Below are 27258 nucleotides of genomic sequence, written 5' to 3' on the forward strand. Positions count from 1 at the left end.
CCGTCCCGTCCAGCCCCGTCCCGTCCCGTCCGCCGCCCGCCCGGCCCGGCCGGAGCGCCGGCTCCGCGCTCACCTGGGCGGATTTCTTGCAGGGTCCGGACTGCAGGAACCGTGCGATCAGGTAGTAGAGCTCTGCGGAGAGGCGGGGGAGAGCGGGTTAGACACGGTTAGAACGGAGGGGGTGCGGAGCGCAGCCCCCGCCGCCAGCGATACCCACCGGCTTCCAGCTGGGTCGGGGCGGCCGCCGCCGCCATCCTCCTCGGGAGGGGGAGGGGAGGTGGCGGATGGCGCCCCGGGGGGACTCGGCTCCTAGTGCGGGCGCAGCCTCATGCCGGAGCGGCGGTGCCGGTGCGGGGCGCGGGTCCCGGTGCGGGTGCGGGCGCGGGTCCCGCCCGGGCTCATCGCGGCTCCGCGGACCGAGCGCCGCCGGCACCGCCCGCACCGCCGCCGCCCGCCGCCGGGGGGCGCGCGCGGCAGCGCCGGGCGGGCGGGGGGGCAGGAAGGGCGGGGCGGTGACGCGCCGCGGGGGGGCGCCCGCCACTTCCGGGCGGCGGCTGAGGGAGGAGGAGGAAGAGGAAGGGCCGGGCCGGGCCCGGAGAGCCGGGATGTGCCCGAGGCGTTCGGGCACCGTCACGGCGCTGCGCTGGGCCGGGCTGTGCTTTAGAGGGCCCGGGAGCCGTCACGGGGGAGCTCTAACGGCTTCTGTCCTCGCGGGTTCCGCCCTCAGCGCTCCCGGGTGTCCCCGCCTCGGCCCTCAAAGCTCCGGCCCTCATGGCTCCAGCCCTTCCCAGCCCTCATGGCCGCAGTGTTCTCGGTCGTGGCCTCCTCCCTGGCAGCGCCTGGGAAATGGAGGCCCATGTGTGCCTCATATGAAGTAGTTTTTAAGAGGATGAAGGGATTCAGGAATCTTAGAGATCCTGTCAAGGGTAGGGGGATGGAGCCCACGCGTGTGCCATGGAGGGGACACAGGATTGCTCAGTGGGGAGGTGACAGCGCCTTCCGGGCTCCCAGTAAACAAGGCCTGGCTGCAGAGAAGTGTCTCAGGTTGGGGTGGCTTTAGGAGTTAAAATATTTGCTCCCAATGACCGGAAAATTCCAATGTGATGGATACAGCACCTCTTCTCAAGGAACGAAGGGGTCAGGGTCAGAATAGATCTTTTTAATGGAAATAAATATTTTTCCATGGGATGCATCCTGTCAGAGCTCCTGAAATCGGTGTCACTTCAGCAATGAGTTGCTAAAACACATCAAGTGAATTGTATTTTATCTCAAGTATCTGACATTTGGTGTTAGAACTCCAGTGTTAAAACCACTGTCATCATGGCATAACAAAGGACAGCCTCTCCTCATGCCTGGAACACCGAGAGCTGAATCACTGTGAGTCGATGCTCTGGTAATATTAAGAATAAATTCAGATTGAGCACATATTTATAGCAGCTGCTCAGGACTGGGCTTGCTGTGGAGCACTGGCTCAGTTTTGTTGCTGTGCAGTCATGGTGCAGTCCCTCCTGCTGGCAGCTCCACAGGATGCCTCCAGGCACCCAGGGAGAAGGATTTGGGGATTTGGCATAAAGCTGCTCCACATAATTCACCTGTACTCACCTGCCCCTTATCCACCTGTGGAAGTTATTTTGTGCCAGGAGCTTGAATTAACTGGGTGATTTGTGGACCCTGTTTCCTCTTCATCGTCCTCTAAAGTTCTTGAGTTCTTAGTGACTGTTGAGAGGATCCCAGAATGGTTGGTGGAAGGGACCTTAAAGCTCACCCAGTCTCACCCCTGCCATGGGCAGGGACACCTTTCCCTATCCCAGGCTGCTCCAAGCCGTGTCCAGCCTGGCCTTGGGCACTCCCAGGGATCCAGGGGCAGCCACAGCTTCTCTGGGCACCCCGTGCCAGGGCCTCATCCCCTTCACAATAAAAATTTCTTCCAAATACCTCACCTAACCTTGCCCTCTGGCAGTGGGAAGCCATTCCCCCTTGTCCCAAGTCCCTTTCCATTTTTCTTGTAGGCTCCAAACAAATACTCTTGGAATGTTTTCAGGGCAGGTTCCTTGCTCAGCTCTCAGTGGACAGACACGAGGTGCCACCCCACCAAGCTGCAAATTCCAGTGGCTTCCCAATAGTAACAGCTCTCCAGCTTCCCAGCAGGACCCTGGAGCCTCCAGAGCTGCAGAGCTTTCCAGGAGAGACAGGGTGAAACTGCTGTACTCAGAATGAGCTCCCAGCCAGGAGAAGCACACACTGATCCCACTCTCCAGACAGGTAATGTTTGTCCCACCTGTCTTCAGAGCCCAGAACTGCAAGCTCATCTTTTCATGCATGATGGGCAGGCAAAGGAGAAAACAGATGATGTTTTACAATATACCCTGAAAGTACAAATGCATCTTCCTGAGGTGAACAGAATTCCATGTCAGGGGAAAAGCAGCCCCATAAATAGTGGCCAGCACCATGTCCTGCTGCATTTCGGTGCCAACAGCTCCACATCCATGCTCAGGTGAGACCCCAGCAACAACACAGGAAAGACATGGAATTGTTGGAGCAAATCCAGTGGAGGCACCAAGATGGTCAGAGGGATGGAGCAGCTCTGCTGTGAGGAAAGGCTGGGAGAATTGGGGTTATTCAGCCTGGAGAAGCTCCAGGGTGACCTAACTGTGGCCTTCCAGTGCCTGGAAATGAAGATGGAGAGAGAGTACATCAGCCTGGAGTGTCAGGACAAGAGGGAATGGCCTCCCACTGCCAGAGGGCAGGGTTAGCTGGGATATTGGGAAGGAATTCTGCCCTGTGAGGGTGGGGAGGCCCTGGCACAGGGTGCCCAGAGAAGCTGTGGCTGCCCCTGGATCCCTGGCAGTGTGCAAGGCCGGCCTGGACAGGGCTTGGAGCAGCCTGGGACAGTGGGAGGTGTTCCTGCCATGGCAGGGAATGGGGCTGGATGGGCTTTAAGGCCCCTTCCAACACAAACCATTCTGGAATTCCATGATTCTGTATTGTTTAGGAATGTGACATTTCCTTGGCACCTTTTGGTGCCTTACTGAATCTCTGCACTCATGATTTGCTTTCATTTGAGCTTGGGGGTGGCACAGGTGATGCTGCAGCACCACCAGGCAGGATTGTTCTCTTTGGGCCTGTCTAGAGCCCATGGGGATTTCTGCAGTAAAGCCCACAAAAGCCTGGGATAGAAAATGCTCCCAAAGTAAGCTTGTGCATGCCTTGCTTGTGTCCTTCCTGCAGCATTCCAGTGGAGCCTGGCTGCTCCTTGCTTGGTGCTCACTCCAGCACCTTGGGGCAGTGCTTGGCCGTGCTCGGTGTTGCTCCAGACGTGGCTCAGATGGATTCCTGCATAAGGAAGGGAGAGTGTTGGAATGCCCCAGGTGTGTCCTGTGTGTGCTGAGGGCACAGCTGTGCAGGTACAACCAGCGTTCCTCCTTCCCAAACCGTTCACAGGGGACTTCCCCCAGCCTGGCTGTGGCTGGACTGTGCTGCTGTGCAGTCACTCCTGAGCCTCTTCCCGACATTCCTGACTCCCTGGCACCTCAGCTTCCCCTCCTTAACCCTCTCCCAGCTGCTCCATTACTCCCCAAGCCTGCTCCAAGGGCTGTTACCGATACCTCTTCCCACCTTTCCTGGCTTTTCCCCTCCAGGAGTCATGTGTGGTGAGTAATGCCCATCCTCTCTTTCCCCAGGAGCTCCATTTCCCCACCACATGTGGGTTCTGCAGCTCCATGACTCATCTTTTTCCAGATCCTCTGCATCCAAGCAGCAGCATGCTGGGGCTGATAGTAAATCTCAGAGTGAAAGCAGGATTTTATGGATGTGCTGATTCATCTTTCCTCAGAGCAGAGCTCTGTTATGTAAATGCCAGCAGCAGCTGGTGGCAGGAGGAGGGAGAACAGACTAATGAGCCACGGAAGGATTCAGGAGCAGGGATGCTTTAAGGAAGAAGCTGGATTGTAATTGTTTCTTTCCATACTGCTATTCAAATAAAAAAAACTGAAATTTTTTTGAGGGATTTTAGGAGTAGGAACTGATGACATTCAAATACCCATTGCTTCTCCCCGTTTGGTTTTGTAGGGAATTTTACTCTCAGCTGTAGTTAAAAGTAAAACTCAAACCCCTGTTTAATTTGGCTACAAAATTAAATGAACTTTTCTACAATTAGCTTGTAAAACCAGGTAAAGGTGTCTCTCTCATTTTTTATTTATGATTATTCTGCCCTCATGAGCCAAATCCTGCTTTAGCCATGTGTGAAAACAGAATTGTGGTTTAGTATAACCAGAAATGTACAATTAAAATCAAAAAAAAGAAAGTTTAGAGTGGAATTGTGTAGATGTGGTAGGTTTACCTGCATTGTACCTTTCCAGTAAATGTAGGTAAGGATTCACATGCCTGAATTCAGCTGGATTTAAACACTGGAACAAATTATGCATTTTTGGCTTTTTTAAAAGAATATTTTCTGTGTACATTTCATAAAATACCCCCGAGTTGGAAGCAACCCACGAGGATTTCTATGAACATTCTGCTCATCTTGGGTCTTTCATCTGGAGCTAAATGACAAATAAGGATGCTAGTTAAATTTAATCCAAGTTTTTGTTTAGCTGATTCAAAAATAAGAGTTGTTCAGAAGGAATTCAGGAGTTGGTGCCTTGTGCTACACAGCTGTGATTAAAGGAGTATTGAAAAGTCCAAGCTTATTTTAAGATCTTTACACAGAAAAACCTCAAATTTTGATATCATAGTTTATTTTAAAAAATAAATGAGATGCAAAATAATTAGCACTAATTACAGTTGCCGAAGTACAGGGCTTATGTGTGCAAACCAACATCCTGTTTTTGCAGGAAAAATCTCCAAGTTCCCACTCCTTCCTGTGGTTCTCTTCCTCGACAAGAGCTGTTAAATAATATCTAAATAGCTGTTAGATATTACACAAGATCTGCTCTAGGATTTTTGCTATTTTTAATAATTTATTATTTAATTTCTCTGCTGCATCGTTCCAATCATTCCTCTAGATGGTGCCAGACACCCAAGAGTTGGGAGCGACATTATCCCATAGGAAGGCGATGGAGGACGAGCCAGGACGCCGCTCGCCTTTGTTTCTAAATTCTACCTTGCAGCAGTTCATCTTGTTGAAAAATTACTTGTTCTGGTGATGTAAATATGATGAGTTTTTTCCTTTTGAGAATCCTAAAATCCATTCAGCCTAAATTCCACCTTGCTGGAGCAGTGTCGTCCCTTGCTCCGTGGGCTGATCCATATCTCACGTTCCTTATGGCAGCCATTAGCTGCTGGGAGCTGGGATCAGTGCGTGCAGCCCCGCTGCGACTGGGGAACTGAATCTGCCTGGTTTGCAGAGCAGTGACATTTCTGGCTATTAGCTAAACATTCCTCCTTATCTCTATTTCACCCAGAAATGCCAAATCCAGCTGTGGATGGACCTCCCAGGAAAAGGGGTGGCTCTGTGTCCCTGTGTGCTCTGGGCTCTGCCAGCAGAAGGACCGGGGCAATGATATCAGTGCCGGGTCCATCCTCAGCATCTCTGAATTCCAACTTTGTACCTCAGAACCCCCAAGTTTCATAGCAGCAAGTTTACTACTGGGTGTAAGTGACCAGGCAGGTTTTGTTATTGCTGGTGTCACTTCTGCACCCAGCACAATCCCTGTCTAAGGGCTCATTCTGACCTGTGGCCCCTGCTTGGGATCAAGCCCTTGTTCCCAAACTTTTCCAGCTTCTCCTGATGTACCCTGGCTGCTGCCAGTCCAGGGGTCCCCTGCACAAGGATCTCACCCCAAAAATACCACCTGATATCACTACTGGGCTAATTCAGCAACTTTAAGTCATGCTAAATATTTGTAAATAATCCTTTGGTGTTTTCTTTGTGATTTTTTAAGGTTTTTAGGGCCAAATCCTGCATTTTTGGCTTCTCTTGGAAGCCTGGGCACAAAGCACTTGACTGCAGCTGGGAATTCATCACCTCTCTCCCTGGACATGCAAATTTTACTGGAGCTCCGTCAGCTAAGTAAACAATTTTAATAAAATTACATCCTTCTGTATCCCATACCCTTTTCCATAAAGTTTTGAGAATGTTTGTGTTTTAATTGTATTTCTCATTTTCAAATATCAGAAATATAAGGAAGGAGTGCAGTAGGGTTTTTACAGCACTGCTTTTATTGAAATAAAAGGTTATAAAACATTTTGATTAATTTTTTTTTATTTATTGATATCCCTAACAGGCAGACATTGTAAATAAGCTCATTAATACTCTTTAAATACAGCCTTATAAAATTAATTCTCAATTACTGCATGAGGTGATGGATTAGAAAAATGTCCCATGTAAATTTGCTCACAGGAGTGTGAGTTTGGAATGAACTTTCTATGTCACTAATCATGGAATCCAAGGATGGGATTTTGGAACATTTCTCAAAGTGCTGTCCCATACAGGAATTCTCTTCCCATTATCTTTACTTATTGATTATAAAGCCTCTTCTTGTGATCTTCAATTTGGGGTGATGTCTCCCTCGTATCCCTCATAAGGAAAAGCTTTAACATGGAAGCTTCCATAAATTCCTCTGCAGTAAAGTGACCCCATATTTCATTTAATTCTTGCACTTCCATCATTTAATGGACATTCACATTCTCCTGTGGCTGTCCAGCTTTATATCTCGGGGAAAAGTCTTTCCCCTGATGTCCTCAGGAGTTCAGATTTCAGAACCTCTTTTTATTTTTGGCCTTAAATTATTAGGGCTTGAGACATAACTTGCTACAATATGTTTTGTGTGTCATCTTGATTTGGAGAGGCCTTACATTCTTGGAAGGTCCTTTAAAGTGGTTTTGTTTTTTTTTTTTTTTTAATCAAAGGAGTAATTTAATTTAATTTAATTTAATTTCCAGTGAGGTGGTTTTCAACACCTGCAAGTTCTTGCCCTGTTGGCTGTTCCCTTTCATTTCTCTTACACCAATAAAATTCTATTAAGAATTTATGAAGTCCCCAAGTTCTGTGTAGTTGAGTTTCTGCTGAAAAACCACCATAGGTGGAAGGTGAAGCTGTGAAGGCACATGGTATCTGTCAGGACAGAACTGTGCATCATCCTTATTTCTCTGAGATTTTCTTTGTTATCCCTGGATTATAATGGCATAAGTGTGGAATATGCTGTAGAGGTGGAAAAAAGCTTCTCCTGTTTGTTCTCCACATTGTCCTTGAAGTCTAAAGGATCTGCCATTTCCTGTGGAGGATCCTCCTCTCTCCATGTGTTTCCTGATGTCTCTGGACACCATTCTCCCTCCTGCTCTGTGCAGCCAGCAGATCTCAGTCCCTTCATTTTTTTCCTCTCTTTGCTCCTTCCTCCTGCTTGCTGACTGATGTTGTTGCAGGTAACACCTTTCAGACCTTGACTTTTTTCCAAACCCATCTTCCATCTTGACTTTGCTGCTGCCTATGGACTCTGCCAGCCCCCCATGTCCTTGTGTTTGGGGGTTTTGTCCTTGCTGACTCCAGGATGCCTCTGGAATGGCTGAAGAACATTCCCATGGGAGATACAGTGCATCCTGAAATGAGACATGGAAAAATCCCATTGAGAGTGATGCTGTCCTCTTGGTGCAGGTTTCAAGCAGGTATTGGAGAAATCCTGGGAGCTGAGAACTGAGGGAGGGATTTAGGAGAGCAGAGGCTCGTGAGATGCATCAAGACTCTTGAAAGCGTTGTTTTGTCTTTCTTGAACATGTGGAAAACAAACCAGGCTGCAGCACTCCCTCCCTGTCAGGAGAAGAAAGGAGCAGGACAAAATCTGTTGTTGGAATTTCCCTCCAGCAGCACTTCCATCCCTCCCAGCCAAGGGCAGTTGGGGTGAGCCATGGCCATGCTTTGGGGGACTCATCCCAGGGGACCTGGGTGTCCCAGAGCTGCTTTGTTCCCTGCAGCCCCACCCACCCCCTCAGCTAAAAATGACATTTTTGACCAACTGCTAAAGCCTCCTGCTCCTGCTTTAATGTTAATTTTGGGAGTTTTCAACTGGACTCTGAGCTACCTCCTTCAGGAATCCACGTGGCAGCCCCGAGGTCCAGCCCCATCTGGGTGACAGAGTTTGTTTCCTTTGGCAATGTGGATTTAACAACCAGGCTTCCAGCCCTGGGAGTCATTTCCCTCAAATAGCTGCAAAATAAATGATGGGACGTTTTCCAGTGCAGTGCTGCAACCACCCAAAACACCACTGTAGAATTCACAGAGGCCAGGCAGAGTGAGTGCATTAAGCAAGGCTTAGGGGGATTATGGAATTAAATTGGGAGCCCCTTCCACCCTTCCCCCAGTCAAAGACATTCGGAAATAAATATTAAAACAGGGTGTTAAAACAATGGCTTTGGCTAAAACCTCTGCAGGCAAAGAGCCTTGTTGTGGGGGCTGTTGCTGAGCTGTGGACCGGGCTGTGTTCCAGAGGGTTTCCATCAGGGAGCCGGGGTGATCTCAGGAACACCAAAGGCATGGCTGGAATGGCTCTGCTTCCCAAATCCCCTGTGCACAGGTGAAGTGCCCCAGCCCCTCATACAGCTCTGGAATTTGCCTCCCCTCCTCTGGACCCTGCTGCTGCCTTTGGCATTCCTTATCCTCTGCCTGCACTTCCCAGCTCTGTCCTTTCCTGTGATCAGTGCATCCTGCTCCTTTCAGGGAGAGTTTGTGCAATGAAAGCTTTGCTTTAATCTGGGCTGGATTTAGCCAGATGCTGCAATCCTGGGAAGGCTTACACAGGGCTCAGGTCTGCCATGGGAATGTAGCCTTGATTTGATAATCTGGCAATGGTTTATTTAAAATTAAAAACATAGAAAACCTTTGAAACAGCTTTTTTTTGAGCTCTTTTGGCCTTGCAGTACAACAGGCACCCTGGCTCTCAGTTACATATAGGGCCTGGCACCCATGAAATAGGTTTTAGGCTAATGAGGCACACTCTGCCTGCTTTAATTAAATTAATTAGAGCCAAAAAAAGGCATTTTCCATTAAAAGTCTTAGCATCATAATAACACAATGAATTTAAATATTTAATATAAAAATACATAAAATTAAATATTAATTTCCAATACACTTACGGAGTCCATTTGACCAAATAACCCCACAAATATTCCCTTACCAGAGAATCCCATTTCTTTACATCTCTATTAACATAATTACAGACCTTTGTATTTAAAATCTTTATTTTAGTGTAGTTCTCTTGGTAATAAATCCATGAGACACCTGTGCAGCAAGAAATAGGATTTACAGAGATTTTAAGCTTTTGGGAGCAAACACAGTTTATTCTTGCCTGTGTCAAGACCTGGGGTAGATGAGCACAGTGACACCAGAGGCAGCTGAGTGTATTAATTAGTGCTAATTAATAAAGCTACCGGGTTCTTTGACCTTCTCACAGCACTGCATGGGTGGAGGAGGAAGGATAAGGAATGAGCAGAGGAAAATCCTTTTGGTCAGAGTTTTTCCATGCCTGCCTCTCCTCTCTGACTCCCCCAGGTCCTTGTCCCGCTGTGCCTTGGCAGGGAGTGGTGGCAGCTCATCCTGCGGGCTGGAATCCCAGGGAATCCTGCAGCCCCCTGGGAAGCTGCTGCCCAGGAAGGGGCTGGGGATGCTGACTGCTTGTGACAAGTCTTGCCTGGGAGAAAACCAACACGGCAGCGGTTGGAAACCTGAATGATGTCACTATGGCAACAAAATAACTCACCTTAAAATAAAATGTGCATTGGAAGCAACCTCATGTGCTCAGGGAACACAGGGAGGAAGGTCCTATTTTTTATATGTATATATTTTTATGTTTATGTATTTTTTATTATTTTTTCAGCTTCCTGAATTCCCTGTTAGCAGATGCTGATGCAGATGTAAGAATTATTTTAATTTCTCTCAGCAATGAAATGAAACAGAACATGACCAGAGCTCCAGAAGAAGGAAAAACGTGTTTGCTGGAGGGCAGGAAAACCCTGGAGCTGCTGATAACTACAAGGCATTCTCATGTATGTGAGATCCAGACTATCAATATCTGCAGCTCACCCCAGTGATTTGGGACTAATTATTGCTCATAGTTTTCATGGACATAGCCCATCCCTTTCCAGCAATCCCAGACTCCATTTCCATATTTGTTCTTTTCAGAGAGGTTTGTTTTCCCCTTGATTCTGCGTTAAATAACAGCAACAGGTGGAAATGTAGAGATTTCTCTGGAAATTCCAAACTCTCCCTGGCTCTTTTTATCCCATGAGCATCCCAGCCAGCTTGGAGCTGTGGTGATTCAGCCACAGTGCTGCTGGGGAGATGTTCCCAAGTTTTTCATAATCCTGGATGCTTTTCAGACTGGAGTGGGTGACTTTGCCCAGCTCTGTGTGAAGGAGGCTGGGATGGGCAGTGCAGTGGTGGGGTGAGGCTGTGAGCTGTGCCAAGCTCTTTGCTGAGAGATCCAACCCTGGCAGCAAAGAGGAGTCATCCTCATCTTGTCAGGCTTTTCTCCTGCTTGCCAAAGGCCAGGAGCATTTATGGGATGAAGCATAAGGCCATGGAAAGCCCAGCACCCCTGATCTGGTCCTGCAGCGACCCTTGACTAATCCAGGGTAAAAATAGAAACACAAATTGTCTGGTGTTTCACTGGGCAGCAGAAATCCGGCAACGCTTGAGTTTGAATCATCCAGATGATGCTCTGCAAGAGGGGGATGCTGCTCTGGAAATCCCACTGATCCCCAGGGGCTGATCCCCAGGGAAATCCCACTGATCCCCAGGGACTGGAATCACGCTCCAGGTGGAGAGATGCTCCCAGTGCTCCAGCAGGAAGGGCAGGGCTGGAGCTGGAGCTGTTTGAAGCCGAGCAGAGGCAGCCTGCATTGGCACTGTGCTTGCCCAGCGTGTGTGTGCTGGGGACAGAGCACCTGCCTGGGAATGGGCAGAGAAGTGCCAAAGGCTCCACAGCCACAGGTTTTCCCATGGTTTTTGCAAAGTTCAGCTCATTTGTAAAAACTGTGGAAAGCCCAAAACATCCCAGAAGGAATCGTCAGCAACCACAGCTGCATGAGCAGCTCTGGACTTCCAGTTCTTGCAGTGCAAAAATAAATACATTTATAGAACAACTGTATTTTATATAATATAATACTTATATAATGTATAATTCTCTATTATATTATATAATATCATAATTTTCCTCCCTATATCCCATTTTCTGAGAGCTTTGCACCCAGTTCAGTGGCAGTGAAAATAATTTACTTCCAACTGCTTCTTCTATAGGAAACCAGAAAAAGTGGATTAAAAGGAATGAGGTTATGGAGCATGAAAAAATATTCCAAAACAAGTATGGAGGAGGAAAGAGGAGTTTCTGTTCTGACCCTGGGTGAGTTCAAGGGGGTACTTTGGATACCTGGGTGCCAAATAATGCTAATAATTGAGGCTGTCACATTTTGACGTCATCAGCACAGCATCCAGACGCTGCCTCTCTCCTTCCCATCGGTATTTCCTTGCAGTCCCACATTCCCTGCAGCCTCTGCTCATTGGGAGAGCAGGGAATCGCTGCTGCAGCTCCCTGCTCCCGGCAGCGCGGGAGGGATGAGCCGAGATTGAAATCGTTCCCTACCATTGATGTCAGGACGACTCCAAGACCGGCTCCGGCTCCATCCACATCACTCCTACACCCCATCTCTGCAAGGAAAAGTAATCACTTGTCTTACCTCCGGGTTTAATTAGTCCCTGCTCCGGGGCTAATTAGGAGCGCGGTCCGCGCCGAGGTCGGGGCCGGAGCCCTCCCCTCCCTCTCCCGCTCCCGCTCCCGCTCCCGCTCCCGCTCCCGCTCCCGCTCCGTGCCATCTGCCATTGCCATGACACTGCCTTTGCTTTGCTTTTCACGGCTGGCTGGGCGCGCTGGATGCGCGGGGTAATGGGGCTATTTTTCCCCCCTTGGTCTTTGGAAAAGAAATAATAATACTAATAAACCCAGGAATGGCTGGAACTGCTGCACACTGCCCTTTTCCTTCCCACTTGTGAAGCTTTTTAGCATTCAGTTTTCCAGCAATTGGGAGGAAAATTGCCCTGAAAGAAAGAAAGAAACAAAAATCTGTGTTATTTTTTAAACACCCCCCCCCCCACCCCCCGCGCCACACAGGCAGCTGCAGAGAATTTCTCTTCCAAAGGGATGATGTAATGGGCTTTGTCAGCCAATGCTGGAATGAATAAAACCCGAGACCCGAAATCCATCCAGGCTTTTGATGAAACTCCTGAGGTTCCTGGAGCAAGTAGTTGCCAAAATAGGCTGGAACTGCTGGGTTTGTCATGCAGCTCTTGAGAGAAGTGAGATGGAGAGTCAAGGGCTCCAACCAGGGAATAACCAAAACCACCAGGTTTTGTCCCTGCTGAGGGAAAGGGGACCTTGAGGGGCATCTGGGGACATTCAGTAAAGGGGTGCACAGCCCTTGGTGCTGAGACAACAACTCAGGCTTCAACACAGAGTCACTCCTGATCTGTACATGGCACTCACAACCATTTTATAGAGAGATATATGTGTGTATTTAATATTTTGTATATTATATATGATTCAATATTATTGCCCAGAGAAGCTGTGGCTGCCCCATCCCTGGGAGTGTCCAAGGCCAAGCTGGATGGGCTTGGAGCAACCTGGGATGGTGGAAGATGTCCCTGCCCATGGCAGGGGGTGGGACTTGATGGGTTTATGGTCCCTTGCTACCCAAAGCAGTTGGGGATACTGTGATATGTAGAAAACATAAAATATAAACTATACACAAGTATCACCAATTCCTGCTGCAGCAATGGGCACACTGTTGCTCTCCCAAGGATGTTGTGGGCTGCTGAGGCCAGGAGATCTCTCCTGTCTCTCTGTGACTGATCCCAGGTCTCTGTCTAGCTTTCTTTAGGGCCCTTTAGGCACTGAAAGAGGCTCTAAGGTCTCCCAGAGCTTTCTCCAGAGCTGAGCTGACAGAAGAAACAAAAATCAGCCTGTTCTCATAGGACACACTGCACTGTTCCTGTCACCCCAAATTCCTGCAGTGAAGAGGCTGCAGGGCAGGCAGGGAGAGCTCCTGGCATTCCAGAAGGTTCCAGTTCTTGCAGAGACATCACACTTCCAGGTGATGGAGGAGAATCGTGGATACATTTAGCCTTGGCTGCTCTCTGCTCCCTGCTTGTGCATCCCTGCAGCAGGAGCTGGGACAGAGCTGCTGCCACCATCCCCAGCCCTGTGGAGCCATCAGCATGGTGCCACATCCTCTGACACCCTGAGAGCTGTGGTACCTGCTCCTGGTCCCTGTGCCATCCCCCCAGCAGCTGGATAACCCCAAATTCCCAGGGATAACCTCTCTGTGTGTGCAGAGCAGCCGTGCAGGAACCCCCAGCCAGGACCACCACACAGAGGCTACAGCACCAAGTGAAGCCAAGAAGATTTATAGCCAAGATGAGCCACAAAGGGGGTTGGAAATAATTCCCAAGCCCAAATGGAGCAGCACTGGGAATCTGGACCCCTTGGTGGTGGCCATCACCTCACCTTCAGCACCAGCAGCACCCAACAAACCTGGGCCCTAGGGTGCCATTTGGGGAGGGAGTTTTGCCAAGAACAGCAGGGTGTGGTGCCCTTTTCCTCCTGGGAAAAATCCAGCTCCAGTGGAGAATATTTCCAGGAGCACAGGGGGATGTGCACAGCCCAGGTCAGTGGCACAGGGCTTGGCAGGGACACAGGTGCTACTTTGGGTACATGCAAGCCGTGTGTCTGTCCCACCAACAGCCACATGCAGCAGGGATGTTTGCCTCCTTTCAAAGTGCCTGGAATGTAGCTGGAGGGGCTCAAACCAAAGGGGAAGTACAAACCTGTGTCTCCTCACCCCCCAGCCCCTTCCAGAGGTCCAGGGCTGGGGACAACTCAGGTCCCCTCCACACCCACGTGGGTTGCTGGTCCTGCAGTGGTGACATGTCTTTGTGTCCCACAGCCCCACCGGATCATCTTCCAAGAGTCTGTGTAATCACTTCCTAAGCCATTATGATTCCTGGGCTCCATTTGGGCAATGAGTTACATGGTTTAATTACTCATTGTGTGAAATATGCTCGTTTTGCATCTGCCACTCTGTAATTTCATTTGGGGCCTCTTTGTTTGCTTTGTGTCCCCACACAAGAGCCACCGACCCCTATTCACTGTCCCTGTGCCGCTGCACCAGGGAATACAAATCCCGCATCCTTTTCCCCCCTGTCTGTCAATTCTTTGCAAGACAAAAAGGGTAATTTATTTAATTGTTGCTGATATAATGTCCTAAAAGTCTCCTTTCCCCTCCAACAGTTAATTACACTTGTTAATTTTTTTAATTATTCCCAGGGTAATGCTGTAGGTATAGAGTAGCATAGGGGTAAACACGGAGTGGGGAAGTCGGGGTTTACTCCAAGGTCTCTGTTGATAACCAGGCTGTAACCACATGGGTGGTGAAACCACAGCAGGGAACATTTGGCCTGGATTTGGAACTTTCTGTTGGAAGGATTTATAGGAAGAGAAGGCAGATCCTGCAGGATTGTCCTCAGATGAGGCCCAGAGAGGCAACTCCAGCCTTTCTCTCCTGGCAGAGCCAGCACAAAATGGAACCATGACTTGGGGAAGTACTTCTGGTCAGCACCTCTGTGATGGTGGATTTATAGGAAGGAAGAAACCAAACCAAGCAAAATTCCAGCTTGCTGGAAAACTGAGTCTCAGCCTGAGGCTTAGGAACAGCCCACCTCCAACTCCAGCCGTGTTCTGAGGGGAGCGGCGGCCCCGGATCCGTGAAACAGCAAAACTCGTTTGTGGTCCCACAGAGCAGCCTGTGCCAGCGCCCCTGGAGCCAGGGTGAAACCCGAGAGCTGCCGCAATCCAAACCTTCTCCACAGCTCCTTTTATCTTCCTGGGGGGAAAACAAACAGCGCAGAAGCCGGAGCTTTGTGGCTGGGATGTCGCACATCTGGTTTGAGCTCCAAGAAATGCACTTCCACCCCCTCCCCGAATTGTTCATGTTAAACAAACAAAACCCCAGCGATTTTGTGAGATTTTGGCTCTGGGATAACTTTGGAGCAGCTTTTACTGAGAATTCCAGGCTTGTGCAGCACTTTATCCCCAGTGGAAGCAGCACACCTCGCTCACTGGGAGGGAGGCACTTCCAAAGGGGAGCAGCCGTGCCCTGGAACCCCCTTGCTGGGAATGCTGCCGGGAGTGGGAGGGGAGAGTGCTCTTGACCACTCTGTTTAGGTTTCAATCCAGCATTTTTCCCTGTGTAATTTATGCTTCCTCTCCCCTTTTAAGAACGTCTGGAATTGTTTAAGATGTGTCCAATTGTATTAAGTTGCCTTTGAGAGTTTTATGGTGTCAATTGGATTCCCGCTCTTAGGAACAGAGCTTTCCAGTTTGCTGGATTTCCCTTTTCTATCACATCAGCACCAACTTCCTTTCAGTGCTTTCAGGTGTTACCTCAGCCTGAAGTTCATACTAACCCCTGGACATCACTTTCATTTGACTCTGTTCCAGTGATTCCCTGGTTGGTGCTGCAGGAGGAAGGGAGTGCCATTCCTGTGGGGTCCTGTCCCACTGGCCCTTCTTTTAGCAGAGATGGATAAATCAGGGTAGATCATGGAATCACAGAGTGGTTTGGGTGGGAAGGGACCTTAGAGCCCACCTCATTCCCTGCCATGGGCAGGGACACCTTTCATGAGACCAGCAAGGATATTTGAGGTCTCTTCCAAGCCCCGTCCAGCCTGGCCTTGGACACTTCCAGGGACAGGGCAACCACAGCTTCTCTGAAAACAGATGAAAGGTGTGGGTGAAGGGGGTAGGAGCAGTTCTGATCCTCTCCCTATCCCCTCCTTGACTCACCCTAGCCCAATCCCAATCACCCCCCTTCCAAAGCAGGGGACAATGGCCACACGAGTCACCAATGACATCTGTTCCCTCGTCCATGCTCACTTGTGACCACCTCCAGCTCCTCCGGGCCCTGGGACAGTGTGGAAGCCACGTTGACATTGTTCTCTCAAAGGACAGAGCTCCTCGAAAGCCGCCCGGCGCCGGCCCGGGGTGTTCCCGGCTCCTGGAGCCCGTCCAGGGCCTCGAGTTTCAGAGCGGGGGCTCCCGGCAGCTGCACGGGGAAGGAGCAGCACCGCCGAGACAGCCAGAGGGAGGAGCCTTCGCTGCCATTGCCGAGATTCAATTCTCTTCCTCCTCCATCAGATTAACACCAGTGTTACTCTATTAACTGCCAGCGAGCTGCTCTTGTTCTGAAAATCAGACCTGGCTGAGTGTCACAGAATCCCAGAATGGTTTGGCTTGGAAGAGACCTCAAATATCCTCTGGTTCTGCCCCCTGCCATGGGCAGGGACACCTCCCACTGTCCCAGATTGATCCAAGCCCCATTCAGCCTGGCCCTGGACACTCCCAGGGATCCAGGGGCAGCCACAGCTTCTCTGTACCCCCTGTGCCAGGGCCTCCCCACCCTCATGGGGAAGCATTTCTTCCCAATATTCAAACTAAATCTATCCTCCTTCATCTTAAAGCCCTGTCCCTCTGGCCTGTCCCTCCATCCTTTGTTCAAAGGCCCTCTCCAGCTCTCCTGGAGCCTCTTCAGGCACTGGAAGGGGACTCTAAGCTCTCCCCAGAGCTTTTCTTCCCGAGTGAACACCCCCAGCTCTCCCAGCCTGGCTCCAGAGCAGAGGGGTTTTCTTTTTTTTCGTGTACAGTCACTTCACTCAAAGGAGCAAAGGTAAATGTGGGATTAACCTGCAAAACCCTTCCTTTTATGTGCTTGGAGGGGTTGTTTTATTTCATTTTCCCCCATTTCTCCTTTTTTTTTACATCCCAAGGATCTCACTGTGTTTGCCATTCCCTTGCTTGCTGAGGCAGCAGTGCCTTTTCCCTCTGTGCTGCTCCAGCGCGTTGTTGATGGTGGAGGCCAGGATGAAGTCTGGAGGTGCCTCCTCTGCTTCCCTGTCCCTCCCAGGACAGTGACCAGTGTTTTCAAAGTGGTTTTCAGTGGGTTTATTGTTCTGAGCAAACAAAAGCAAATGCTTGCCCAGTTCTGTTGAAGATCCCGCGAGGACACTGTGTGAGGACACTGTGCTGCTCTGGGAGCCTGCACCAAAAGCTGGATCATGGAATTACATTTAGGAACATTTAGGTTGGAAAAGCCCTCCAAGCCCATTGAGTCCAACTGTTCCCCCAGCACTGACAAGGCCACCGCTGGCCATGTCCCCAAGTGCCACATCCACAGTTAAATCCCCACAGGAAGGTGACTCCAGCCTGTGCCAGGGCTGCACAACCCTTTTTTCCCTAATATCCAACCTAAACCTTGTCTGGTGCACCCTGAGGCTGTCTTCTCTCATCCTGACCAGCTCACCATGGCAGGATGTTGCCAACACCACTCAAATCTCTTCCCATGACATCACCTCAGACCCATCCCTGCCTTCCCACCCATGAATCTCTTCAACTTTGCATCTTCAAGGTCCCCAGTTGTTATGATGAACAATGATAACCAGATCCACAGCACTCTGTGGATGTTTCCTAACCAGCATCAGACCCAGTAACACCTGGAACACAGGGAACAGCCAAGGACCCTGGGGAAGGCACTTTCTCCACAAATTCCAAATAAACCTGAACGTTTGAACCTTCTCCTTTTCAGACAAAATAAGCCAAGCTTGGGAGCTGCCATGGAGCTGCCTTTGGATTCAGTGTCTAGACACCAGGAGAGCCTGGAGGAGAGTTTGGCATAAACCAGACAATCCATTCAGTTGTGCAACTCTCTCAATACCCCATGGCTCTGAAGTTATGAATTTGAGCAAAATGTTCTTGGGCAATTTTCTGTACTTATTTGAAAGAGGAATTTGATTAGAACAATAGTTATAGAATTAAGAACAACTCCCACCCTGGCACTGAAAAAAGAAATAACCAAAACCAAACACTCAGTTGTATGCTCTGAGTAACAACCTCTGGACTCAGATGGAGAGACAGGACTTGGGATCAGTGATCTCATTCCACAGGGTGTTTGTACCTTGGCAGATGGATGGATCCTGTGCTAAGGAAATATCAACTGTACTCAGTGCCTGCTGCTTAAATCACAGTGCTTGAAACTGGAGCCAGAGAGAGATGGTCCCACAGCAGCAGGGCTGGGAAGGGGCTCCACCTTCCTGCAGGACTGGATTCCTGTTCAAAGCCCTTTTACATAAACCACTGGGGTAGGAAATAACACAAATCCAAAATATTTCCAATGTGCATTCTCTCCCTGGAGCAGGCCTATTGGGATTTCTCACTGACTGCTTGCTAAACTCATGGAATCCTGGAATAATTTGGGTGGGAACTTTGAGATCATCTAATCCACTCCTTGCCATGGGCAGGGGCACCTTCCCCTATCCCAGGGGGCTCCAAGCCCTGTCCAGCCTGGCCTTGGGCACTGCCAGGGATCCAGGGGCAGCCACAGCTTCTCTGGGCTCTCTGTGCCAGGGCCTGCCCACCCCACAGGGAACAATTCTCTCCCAGTATCCCATCTTACCCTGGCTTCTGTTTGAAACCATTTCCCCTTGTCCTGTATGAAAGGTCCCTCTCCCTCCTTCTTACAGGCCCCCTTAGGCACTGGAAGGGGCTGGAAGGGGCTCCAAGGTCTCCAGAGCCAACTCTTTTCCAGGCTGAACACCCCCAGCTCTCCCAGCCTGTCTTTGTGGAGTGGAAATTCAGTGAATCAGTTTTAGATGTCAGTCAGGATGACATTTGAACTGTTGCTGGACCATGTTCCAGCTGGGATGTTCAGTGTCTCTGGTTTTCCCCACATCTCAGCACCAGGCACAGGGAATGCAGTTACTGCTCCGTCAGTTCTCACTGGAGACCAGAGCACGGCCCAAAGTCTCTGCTGGATTAAGGGAATACAGTGCCAAAGGCCCCCCAGAACTCCCTCATCTTCACTGCTGAGGAAACTGGATCCCAGTTAACCCCAGGTGTTTGTACAGAACAGGGGCAGCAGCAGGAATAACAACCCCCAGTGCCTCAGGCCTGGAACATGAAATCCACATTTAGACATCTTCTAGCAGCCCTGGGGGACTCATCCTGAACCCCACTGCATCCAGGATGCTCTCACTGAGGTGCTCTTTGGGGTTTGGACACAAAATATTTCAGCTCTTGGAATTTCCCATTGCTGGGCTGAGGAACAATTTAATGGGGGAGAAAAGGTTTCTGTATTGCAGACATTTTTCTTCTTATTAAATATATCCTGTAGATGTATCCTGGATGTGAAGAGACTTTCTCTAAAAGCAGCTTTTAGCAGGAGTTGATAAAGTTGCACTAAAAAGCTGTAACAGAACTGGGACTTCACCCCAGGTCAGTGCTCTGGTCCAGTTCTTTCCCAGAATGAGGAGTCCTGGATTAATGGGAAGTCACACAAATGGGGCTTCAGCCCAAAGCTCTCCAGCTCCATGGGCTCTCCCTCTCCCACTGCAGCTCTCCTGGAATTTGGGACCTTTCCAGCAGCACAAGCAACAAACCACAATCAGCTTTTGAGGAGTCTTTTTTATTAAGATAAATCCAGCAAAATTCCTAACAGTGGGTACATACAACCAACCTGCCCTTTTTGAAAAGAAATGTTTGTATTTCATTTAAAAACAGGATTACACTTTTATTTATTTATTTTTCTTTTTTTTTTTTTCCAAAACTGACAAAATAAAATTACATTTGGGAAACAACAGATTTCCAGCTCTTAGGTTTTTTCATGAAAATAGCTCACCTTCTTTATAAAAGCAACCCACAGAACCACTGGAATGTTTCACACGGTTATTTGTTTTGAGACCTCCCCACTTTAAGAAACCATACAACACATACAAGGGAAAAATTAAAATCTGAAGTCTGTAAGCATGACTTACACAAAAAGGGACACACTGACAGAAGTCAAAAGCTACCACCACTTATTCTTTCCATGTACCATACAAACTATTACAATCACAAAATTTAAAAACAATGACTTTTTTTTTGTTGTTTTGTTGTTTGTTAGGGATTTAATTCCCAAGTAACCGAGATGAAGATGTTCCATAATTAAATTCATGCTAAAAAAACCTGCATTTATAAAATAGTTGATAAAAATATTCCTCTCTGTTAACAATACAGCATGGAGGTACGGATACCAAATGATGGAGATATAGGGCAGGGTTAACATTACTCGGACTTGGCTTCCTTGTCATCAGATGCTTCAGCAGCTGGTGCCTAGAAAAGGGGTTGGGAAGAACAGAAATATTATTGGTAATGCTAATTGGATTCCAATCTAAGCAGCATCAAAAAGAAACCAGTTTGTTAACACAGGCATGGACAAGGCTTGGTATGGACAGACAGGAATGCACAGAAAATGTCAATATAACAATGGCTGGTAATTCTTAAAATAAAAGCACAGGAGTATTAATTAGTGAGGTAATTTTGGAGTAAGTACCTGCAGAGAGGCAGAGGTTTGCAATCTATTATTTTAATTAGGATCAATGATATATTAGAGGAAGTTCAAGGCCCCATCAAGGGGCAGAGGAAGAATTCCACATCAACCACAATCCTGCTCTGTCTGAACTTTGAGGAATCATTTCTCACCTTTCTCTATAAAATGTGCTTTTACTTTTCAAGTCAAACCTGCTAAGCTCCCTCAAAGCCCCTCTGAAGCACATCAGCCATGTACTGCTCTAACCAAGCTGATCTTGTTTTAGAGATGAAAGAACAAAGGACCCTTGGCTGGATGGTGACACTCAACCCATGAAGAGACAGCAGTGTCAGTGACAGAGCACAAGGGCAGAGAGCCCTGAGCAAGCACTGCTTCACCACCAGCAAGGACTCTGCTGGGCCAATCCTCAGCAGCTGGACCCAGCAAAAGGCAGCTGAGGTAAGGAGCTGTGAGAAGGGGCTGCAGATAAGAGGCAAGGCTGAGTCTACTTTGCAAATCTCTTGTTGAATTGTTCTGAGCCAAATAATTGTTTTAAAGAATTGTGTAGAACTCCAAACCAGATTTCTGGCCCAGCACCAAGCCGTGCTGAGCAGCAGAGGAGCCCAGCAGTGCAGAGGGGATGTGCAGAGCCAGCTCAGGGCAGCAGGGTGGTGATGTCCCTGTGCCCCAAATGTGGGCATTGCTGACCAGCCCTGAGAGGGAGCAGGGCCAGCACAGGGCAGGAAGGAGCTGCAAGGAGCAGGCCATTCCTGCAGGCTGTCCTGGAGCTGCCCTGGGCAGGTACCATGGCTGCTCTGTGCTCTCAGTGTGGCAGTGACCCCCCACCCCCTGGAGCCCAGCAGAGCTCCTGCAGCTGTGCTTCCTGCACATCTGGCTCTGTTCCCAGCTTTAGTGGAGCTCAAGTACCTCATTAGTTTTGGTATCTCCGTTTTCAGAGTGGTTTTCTTCTTTAGCATCCTCTTGTTTAGTTTCCTCTTTGCCTTTGGCTCCTTTCTTCCCTTTTGTTGCTGCCTTTTTGTCCTCCTTTTTATCATTTGCTGCTTTTTCTTTCTGTTAAGGAAACAAACAGTGATATATTAAATCCTGATTTCCACCTGGTACATCAGCATGTTCTCACTCCAAAACTCTGCACAACCTCCTTCCACCCCCCAAACTTCCTACTGTCCAAGGTGAGATTGAAGTTTCACAGGAAAAATGTTTTCCTTCTGTCTGTCTGAATGTGCTACAGGGAAGTGCAGAATATAAAAGCAGCCATGGCTGGGGTTAAAAGAATTCTCATTTTAAATAGGCATTCAATTAAATTAGCTAAAAAATGTTGGCCTGGCCTGTACTTCTGCCCTGCTGCTGAAAGGCAGCCACAGAAGAAAACCAACATGTGCAAACACCAGAATACTTCAGATGTGCTGTTAATGCCTATTTAGAAAACTGTAACAAAGCTGTAGGCAAAGGACTTTCCCCCTTCCCTGCCAGAAATATTCCTTGTGATAATAAACTATTTCCATGCCAGAAAAACTGGGGACTCAACAGCATCACTTTGCTAACCACAAGAGAGCTGCATTTATTATTTAAGTGCAGTTTCTTATATGTGGATCAGGCTAAATCAAAACAAAACCCAAAACCTGATGCTTCTGTAGTAATAATTTTCCATAGGCAAGGTCAGATCCTGACCCAAATACCTGACCCTCATTAGTTTCACTTCCAAGGATGTCCCTCTTGCTGCCAGTAAGTGACAGCACTGGCTCAGCCCCTTGCTTGATTAACCTACTTCCCACAGAGGAACCAGAAACCCTGTAAGATCTGCTCACAGCTCAATAGGATAAATGAAAATTACTGCATATACATTTATCTGCTCAGGAGATTTGTCTCAGTGGCTACAAGTTACTAAAAGGTTACAGAAAGTTTATTTTTTTATTTCAATCCCTCAGTTATTACTGCACACAGTTAATTCACATTAAGAATGAGCTGCTAAGGGCAAACTCAAGAGTGTTAAGGGGTAAAGTCACCTAATTCTTCAATTATTATAAATTCACCAAAATTAACAGCTAATCCTCCAATCATGCAGATAATTTAAGGTGGGGTCAGTGCATTCAGTGAGTGAGGGTCTCTTTCCTCTCTAACCTCTCACTCCTCAGTCTGAGGGATTTCATCCCACCCTAAAAACTCCTCCAGTGTGATGTCAGGAGTCCCTGTCTGGGGAATACCCAATATCCTGGTGCTGTCTGGCAGTGAGAATTACAACTGTACTATGGCACTGCTTACCTGTTCCCTTATCCCACCAAAAAAAACCCACAACAAAATATTAACAGAGCTAAAACCAATTCTCTGTGCTGGAAAAGTGGAGAAGAACCCAGGGAAATGGACTTCCCTGACTGGAAAGGGTCCCACAGGACACAACAGGTCCTCAACTACAGCACTGTGTTCATTTTCCTCAATAATTTTGCTCTAGAGATGGCAACAGCAGTTCAAAATTCAAGTTCTGCATTTTAGAAGTGACAAAACTCCTTTGCCAGCTCCATGTTTTTCAATATGGCAAAGTTTACTGGGTGAAATCTATTCTGACACATGGAAACCATTCCAAGATCCTGAAGGCTGTCAAGGAAATCTCTTGGGGCAGACACAAACTAAAAATGCTTCCACAATTCTTACTCCAGCACCCTTTGCACAGGTGTTGATGGAATTTGAGGAGCTCTGGAGAGCCAAACCACAGCTCAGGTGTCCTGGCTCCAAACAGCACCTCAGGAGCAGGAGGACCAACACTTCCACAGTCTCTCTGGGCAATTTCCAAGGCACAGCTGCCAGGGAATCCCTGCATGATCCCAAAGGGAGACCACAGCACCCAGCTGTGCACTGGGGCCCAAACAAAGCTCTGTCAGACCCCTACAGACCTCAACTCCTGCACCCCATTCCTCCAACTTTTCACATTCAGTTATAGCAGCTTTAGTGTTTAAACCCCACAATGTTTCCATGAAAATAAATAAGGAAATTTGGGAAAAAACCTAAATACAACAACGTGGATCATGCAGTGCTGCCCTGCCCTGGGTGCCACCAGCAGCTGGCCCTGCTCTGCCTGGGGCACCAGCCACTAGAGGGAAGTGTGACCCAGAGTGTCCAGTGCTGCATCCAGCCAGGAGTGTGGTCTGGGATTCCAGCTGCAGCCAAGATGGACCGGGACAAGCTCACTCTGCACAGCACTGAGATTACAGAGCTGAGCCCACAGTGACACACAGGGCTCTCTGCTCCCCACAGCATCCCTGCTGCTCCACACACAGGAGGTGGAGGGAAACAGTTCCCTCACCTGGAAGGCTGCTGGGCCACAGGCAATGGCAAATTCCTTTTGCAAGCTCCTGGTTCCCAGCCCATCATCTCCCTCTGCAACCAGAGTGTGTCCCCCTTGTGCTTTGCCCTCCTCATCATCCCAAACCACAATGAAAATGTGAGATGGGAACAGGTTAAAAACAATCACTGAAGTTTTGTTGCTAGAGTGTTCATGTTGTTTGTTTTGGGTTTTTTTTAATTTTATTTTATTTTTAGCTATAAAATCCTAAATGTTTACAGAAAAATCTAACAAAAAGGCACTGCAAACTGATGGCTGGGAAGACTGGTAAGAGGGGGATGGAAAGAAATCCCTCATGGACTGCAGAACTGCCCCCTTTAAAATTTCAAACTGTTGCTCCAAACTAAAAAAGAGCTTTAAACAGTTTATTTTTAAATCAGACATGCCAGTGTTTTTGACATTTCCAAAAATATCCAGCTGAAGGGGTCTCTAGGACTCTGAGTGATTAAAATGTGATAAACTGATAACTAACTGCAGAGAGGGCCTCAGAATGGAAATGTAGTAAGAAACTGTAATTAAAAGCACAATTTTCAATGCCTCCTCTAATTGAGTCTCTGATCTCTACTCCAAGCATCATTTTCCCAACAATGCATTACATGAAACTTCAGAATGGCCTTGTGAAGCAGCAGCAAAGCCTCACCACAAGGGATTTCAAATCTGCTCAGTTTACCACATTCCTTCAGGAGAAATTGGATAAAATTATGTCTTTCTCATTCTTTTAGCTCACATAATTCCATCTTAAAACTTCCAAGATAATTATGAATGAGTAAAGTGGTTAATTGTGGGGGGTTTAATCCCTGTAAATACCTTGAGAAGGAAAATATCACTTCAGTTCAGGAGCCTTACCTTAGGTGCTGCCTTTTTGGGCTTTGGCTCCGGTTTGGGTGGAGCAGGTTTCTGCAAAAAACACAAGAAACAACTCAGGTGAATACAGAAATAAATACTTATTTTTATGGGCATTGTCTTGGTAGCTTTTGAAAATTATTTGTTGGCCCTGCAAAAAATCAATGGGCAAATTACCAGGCTAAGGAGAGAGCAGGTGATTTACAGAGCCACCAGCATTTGTATGGAGAAGTCCTACAGGGAACAAATCCATGCTGAAATCAATATTCCTTAACTCTGGATACTTGTGCCCAAGTGGAATGTGCACTAACACAGTCCTTGGATCTCATGTGAGAAGCCTGGGATGTGGGGATGTTCAGGCAACAGAAACATGGAATGGGAATTTTAAATATTGCAATACTCTAAGTGTGCCTTTTCCAATTCTGGGGGAAAAACCCCAATAGTTTATTTTTAACTGTCCCCATCCCAAGTGATAAAATATTAAAGGATAAATAGAGATACTCACAGCAGATAGTCTGGCTGACCTTCTCTTTGGCTGCATAAGGAAAGATATGTCAGTAAAATTCAGACAGCACATAAAGCACAGCTTTCTCCTAACTGCCACCCAAAATAACATGGCATCCTGAAAAATCCATTGCCCCATGGAAATCCTAGGATTTATGAAATTATGGAGGTTATAGTGAAGACCTTGATGACTCCTCATCCCTGGAAGTGCCCAAGGCCAGGCTGGACGGGGCTTGGAGCACCCTGGGATGGTGGAAGGTGTCCCTGCCCACTGCAGGGGGCAGAACCAGAGGATATTTGAGGTCTGTTCCAATCCAAACCATGCTGTGATTCCATGATCCCTGCACACACAGCTCAGGGTATGCTATGATTTCCCACAAGTGCATCTTTGCTCAGTGGGTCTCTGCTGCTGCCACTCTACTCTGCTGACGTGGTAAGGGATGAATGTTCGGTACTTGCAGCAGTTGTGAGGCTCAAAGGGACATGGCCTCACTGGAACCTGCCCTGACCTCAGCCCAGGGGAGCTGCTGCACCCCCAGCGCCACCTCGGGGGGTCACCTGCCACCTCAGAGGGCAGTGCTGGCCCTGAGCACCCCAAAACCAGGCACGGGCCACCCCCAGGGGCTGAACCCCTCATGAGCTGCGTGGGCGTCCTCATTTCTGCAGAACCCCACAGGAATTCTTGGAGTGGGGACCACACACAACTCCTACCTCCTCCTTTGCCTCGCCTTCAGCTGGAGCCTGTAAAGAAAGAGAGACACTGAGGTGAGAAGGCAGCACTATCCTCTGTGACTCCCCTGAGCCCTGAGGGGAGCCGGGGGGTGCTCACAGGGCCCCCCAACACCACCCGCAGCAATGGCGGCCTCCCCCCAGCCCTACCGCCTCACGGACTACAACTCCCACAATGCTCTGCGGCCGCCGCCGCTACGTCATCACGTCGAGTTCGAAAAGTTCCCGCCAATTTCCCCTCACACAACAAGGTCGCCGCGGGCCCCGCAAGGACAATGAGGGACAGCCGGGAACGCGGCGATCGCGCCCGCCCGAAGCGTTTCCACTGAGTCCGGACCCCCGGCGGCCCCGTCCGGGGCCGTGAGGCGCCCGGACCGGGTCGAAACCCCTCGGGCGTGCTCCCCGGTGACTGAGGGGCGACCGCGTCTCCGCCCCGCCCCCCCAGCCCGCGCTGTGAGGGGAGAGGGGGGGCGCCCCATATTCCCGCGGCCCCAAAGTTCCCGACTACGGCGATAAATCCCTTTTCCCCGCTTTCCTTGAAGGCCAGTTTCAAATTCTGCGCCGCCTAATGGCCCCAAATTACCATTGCACAACCATCTGGTATGACAAGAAGTGGGAGGCAAAAAAAAAAAAAAAAACGAGAACAAAGGCAAACGCAGGAGAAAGAGGCGACGTTTAAAGGCGAATCCAGCCGGGAATGGCGCGATGGGGATTAAAACGCTGGCGGAGGTGGGTGGGGGGGCCTGGGGGGGTCGTGGCGCAGGTTTTGGGGGGGTTTTGCTGCCCCGCGTTCTCCACAGGGGCAGCACAGCACTATGGCTGTTTGTAATCCAGCATGGAGACACTGCTGCTCCAGCCTTCTCCTCCTTCCCAAACAAAACAGCCCAAAAGTGAACTCGCCGCGCTGCCCTGCCCGCCCCGAGCCCTCTCCCTCCGCTCCCCGCTCCGCTCTAGGACATACACCAAAAATTAAAAATGCAAAAAAAGAGAAACCAACCAAAAATCCCAAAAAACTCCACACACACGCGCGCGCGCGCTAATTTTTTTTTTTACGGCTAAATTTCCGCGATTGCCGCTTTAATCTCTCCCCCTTCGCTCCCCATCTGCCTTCCCTCGTTTTTGAATTATTTTTTTTTCGTACTTACCTTTCTTTTGGGCATAGTTGCACCTTAATAGTTGATTGCAAAACCTAATAGAGATAAGATATCGAAAAATAAATGGAAGCGGCGAAAAACTGTTCCGACCGTCCTGCAAAAAAAAAAAAAAAAAAAGAAAAAAATAGACAGGAAAAAAACCCCAAAAATAAAAAGGAAGATGTTTAAGGGACCAAGAGTTAATTGCGGCAGAAACTGAACAAAAAAAAAAAATCCCCCCCTCTTTATTGCAAACAGTAAAATACACCAACACGCAACCAAACTGCATGAATGGGGAGCGCGAGATGGGCCCGGCCG

The 27258-nt window shown here is 48.7% G+C and overlaps 3 protein-coding genes and 1 long non-coding RNA gene across 11 annotated transcripts in view; 1 reads left to right on the forward strand and 3 right to left on the reverse strand.

Moving 5' to 3' along the window:
* The window catches only part of BRWD3 (bromodomain and WD repeat domain containing 3), a 50058-nt gene extending 49743 nt beyond the window's left edge, over nucleotides 1–315 (reverse strand). The window contains exons 1-2 of the mRNA XM_063170798.1: nucleotides 218–315; nucleotides 74–132 (exon numbers count right to left, since the gene is read on the reverse strand). Coding sequence (XP_063026868.1) covers nucleotides 74–132; nucleotides 218–254 — 96 coding nt within the window. The 5' untranslated portion in view covers nucleotides 255–315. The remainder of the gene's footprint in view (nucleotides 1–73; nucleotides 133–217) is intronic.
* On the forward strand, nucleotides 38–21144 carry LOC134425820 (uncharacterized). Of its 7 annotated transcripts, none has more exons than XM_063170801.1 (5): nucleotides 2900–3404; nucleotides 5883–6010; nucleotides 9807–9975; nucleotides 11228–11330; nucleotides 20663–21144. In XM_063170801.1, exons 1-5 carry the CDS (start codon nucleotides 3360–3362, stop codon nucleotides 20710–20712), a joined length of 495 nt encoding a protein of 164 aa, XP_063026871.1. In that variant the 5' UTR covers nucleotides 2900–3359; the 3' UTR covers nucleotides 20713–21144. The 7 variants fall into 7 exon arrangements, 4 of the variants coding, with proteins under 4 accessions (XP_063026871.1, XP_063026872.1, XP_063026869.1 ...); XM_063170802.1 differs by lacking the exon at nucleotides 20663–21144 and adding an exon at nucleotides 17443–17612; XM_063170799.1 differs by lacking the exon at nucleotides 20663–21144 and adding an exon at nucleotides 11411–12182.
* On the reverse strand, nucleotides 6142–11763 carry LOC134425822 (uncharacterized). Its single transcript, XR_010029769.1, has 2 exons — nucleotides 11665–11763; nucleotides 6142–7744 (listed from the first exon to the last, which is right to left on the reverse strand). It is a non-coding gene; the product is annotated as an uncharacterized LOC134425822 (long non-coding RNA).
* On the reverse strand, nucleotides 19479–27258 carry LOC134425821 (non-histone chromosomal protein HMG-14A). 2 transcript variants are annotated; one of them, XM_063170804.1, is made up of 7 exons: nucleotides 27213–27258; nucleotides 26953–26996; nucleotides 25790–25819; nucleotides 25080–25109; nucleotides 24578–24628; nucleotides 21304–21447; nucleotides 19479–20180 (listed from the first exon to the last, which is right to left on the reverse strand). In XM_063170804.1, exons 2-7 carry the CDS (start codon nucleotides 26965–26967, stop codon nucleotides 20133–20135), a joined length of 318 nt encoding a protein of 105 aa, XP_063026874.1. In that variant the 5' UTR covers nucleotides 26968–26996; nucleotides 27213–27258; the 3' UTR covers nucleotides 19479–20132. The 2 variants fall into 2 exon arrangements, with proteins under 2 accessions (XP_063026874.1, XP_063026873.1); XM_063170803.1 differs by having other exon boundaries at nucleotides 26953–27055; nucleotides 27213–27230.

This window comes from Melospiza melodia, chromosome 16, assembly GCF_035770615.1.
Source record: "Melospiza melodia melodia isolate bMelMel2 chromosome 16, bMelMel2.pri, whole genome shotgun sequence".
In the NCBI taxonomy this organism is placed as follows: domain Eukaryota; kingdom Metazoa; phylum Chordata; class Aves; order Passeriformes; family Passerellidae; genus Melospiza; species Melospiza melodia.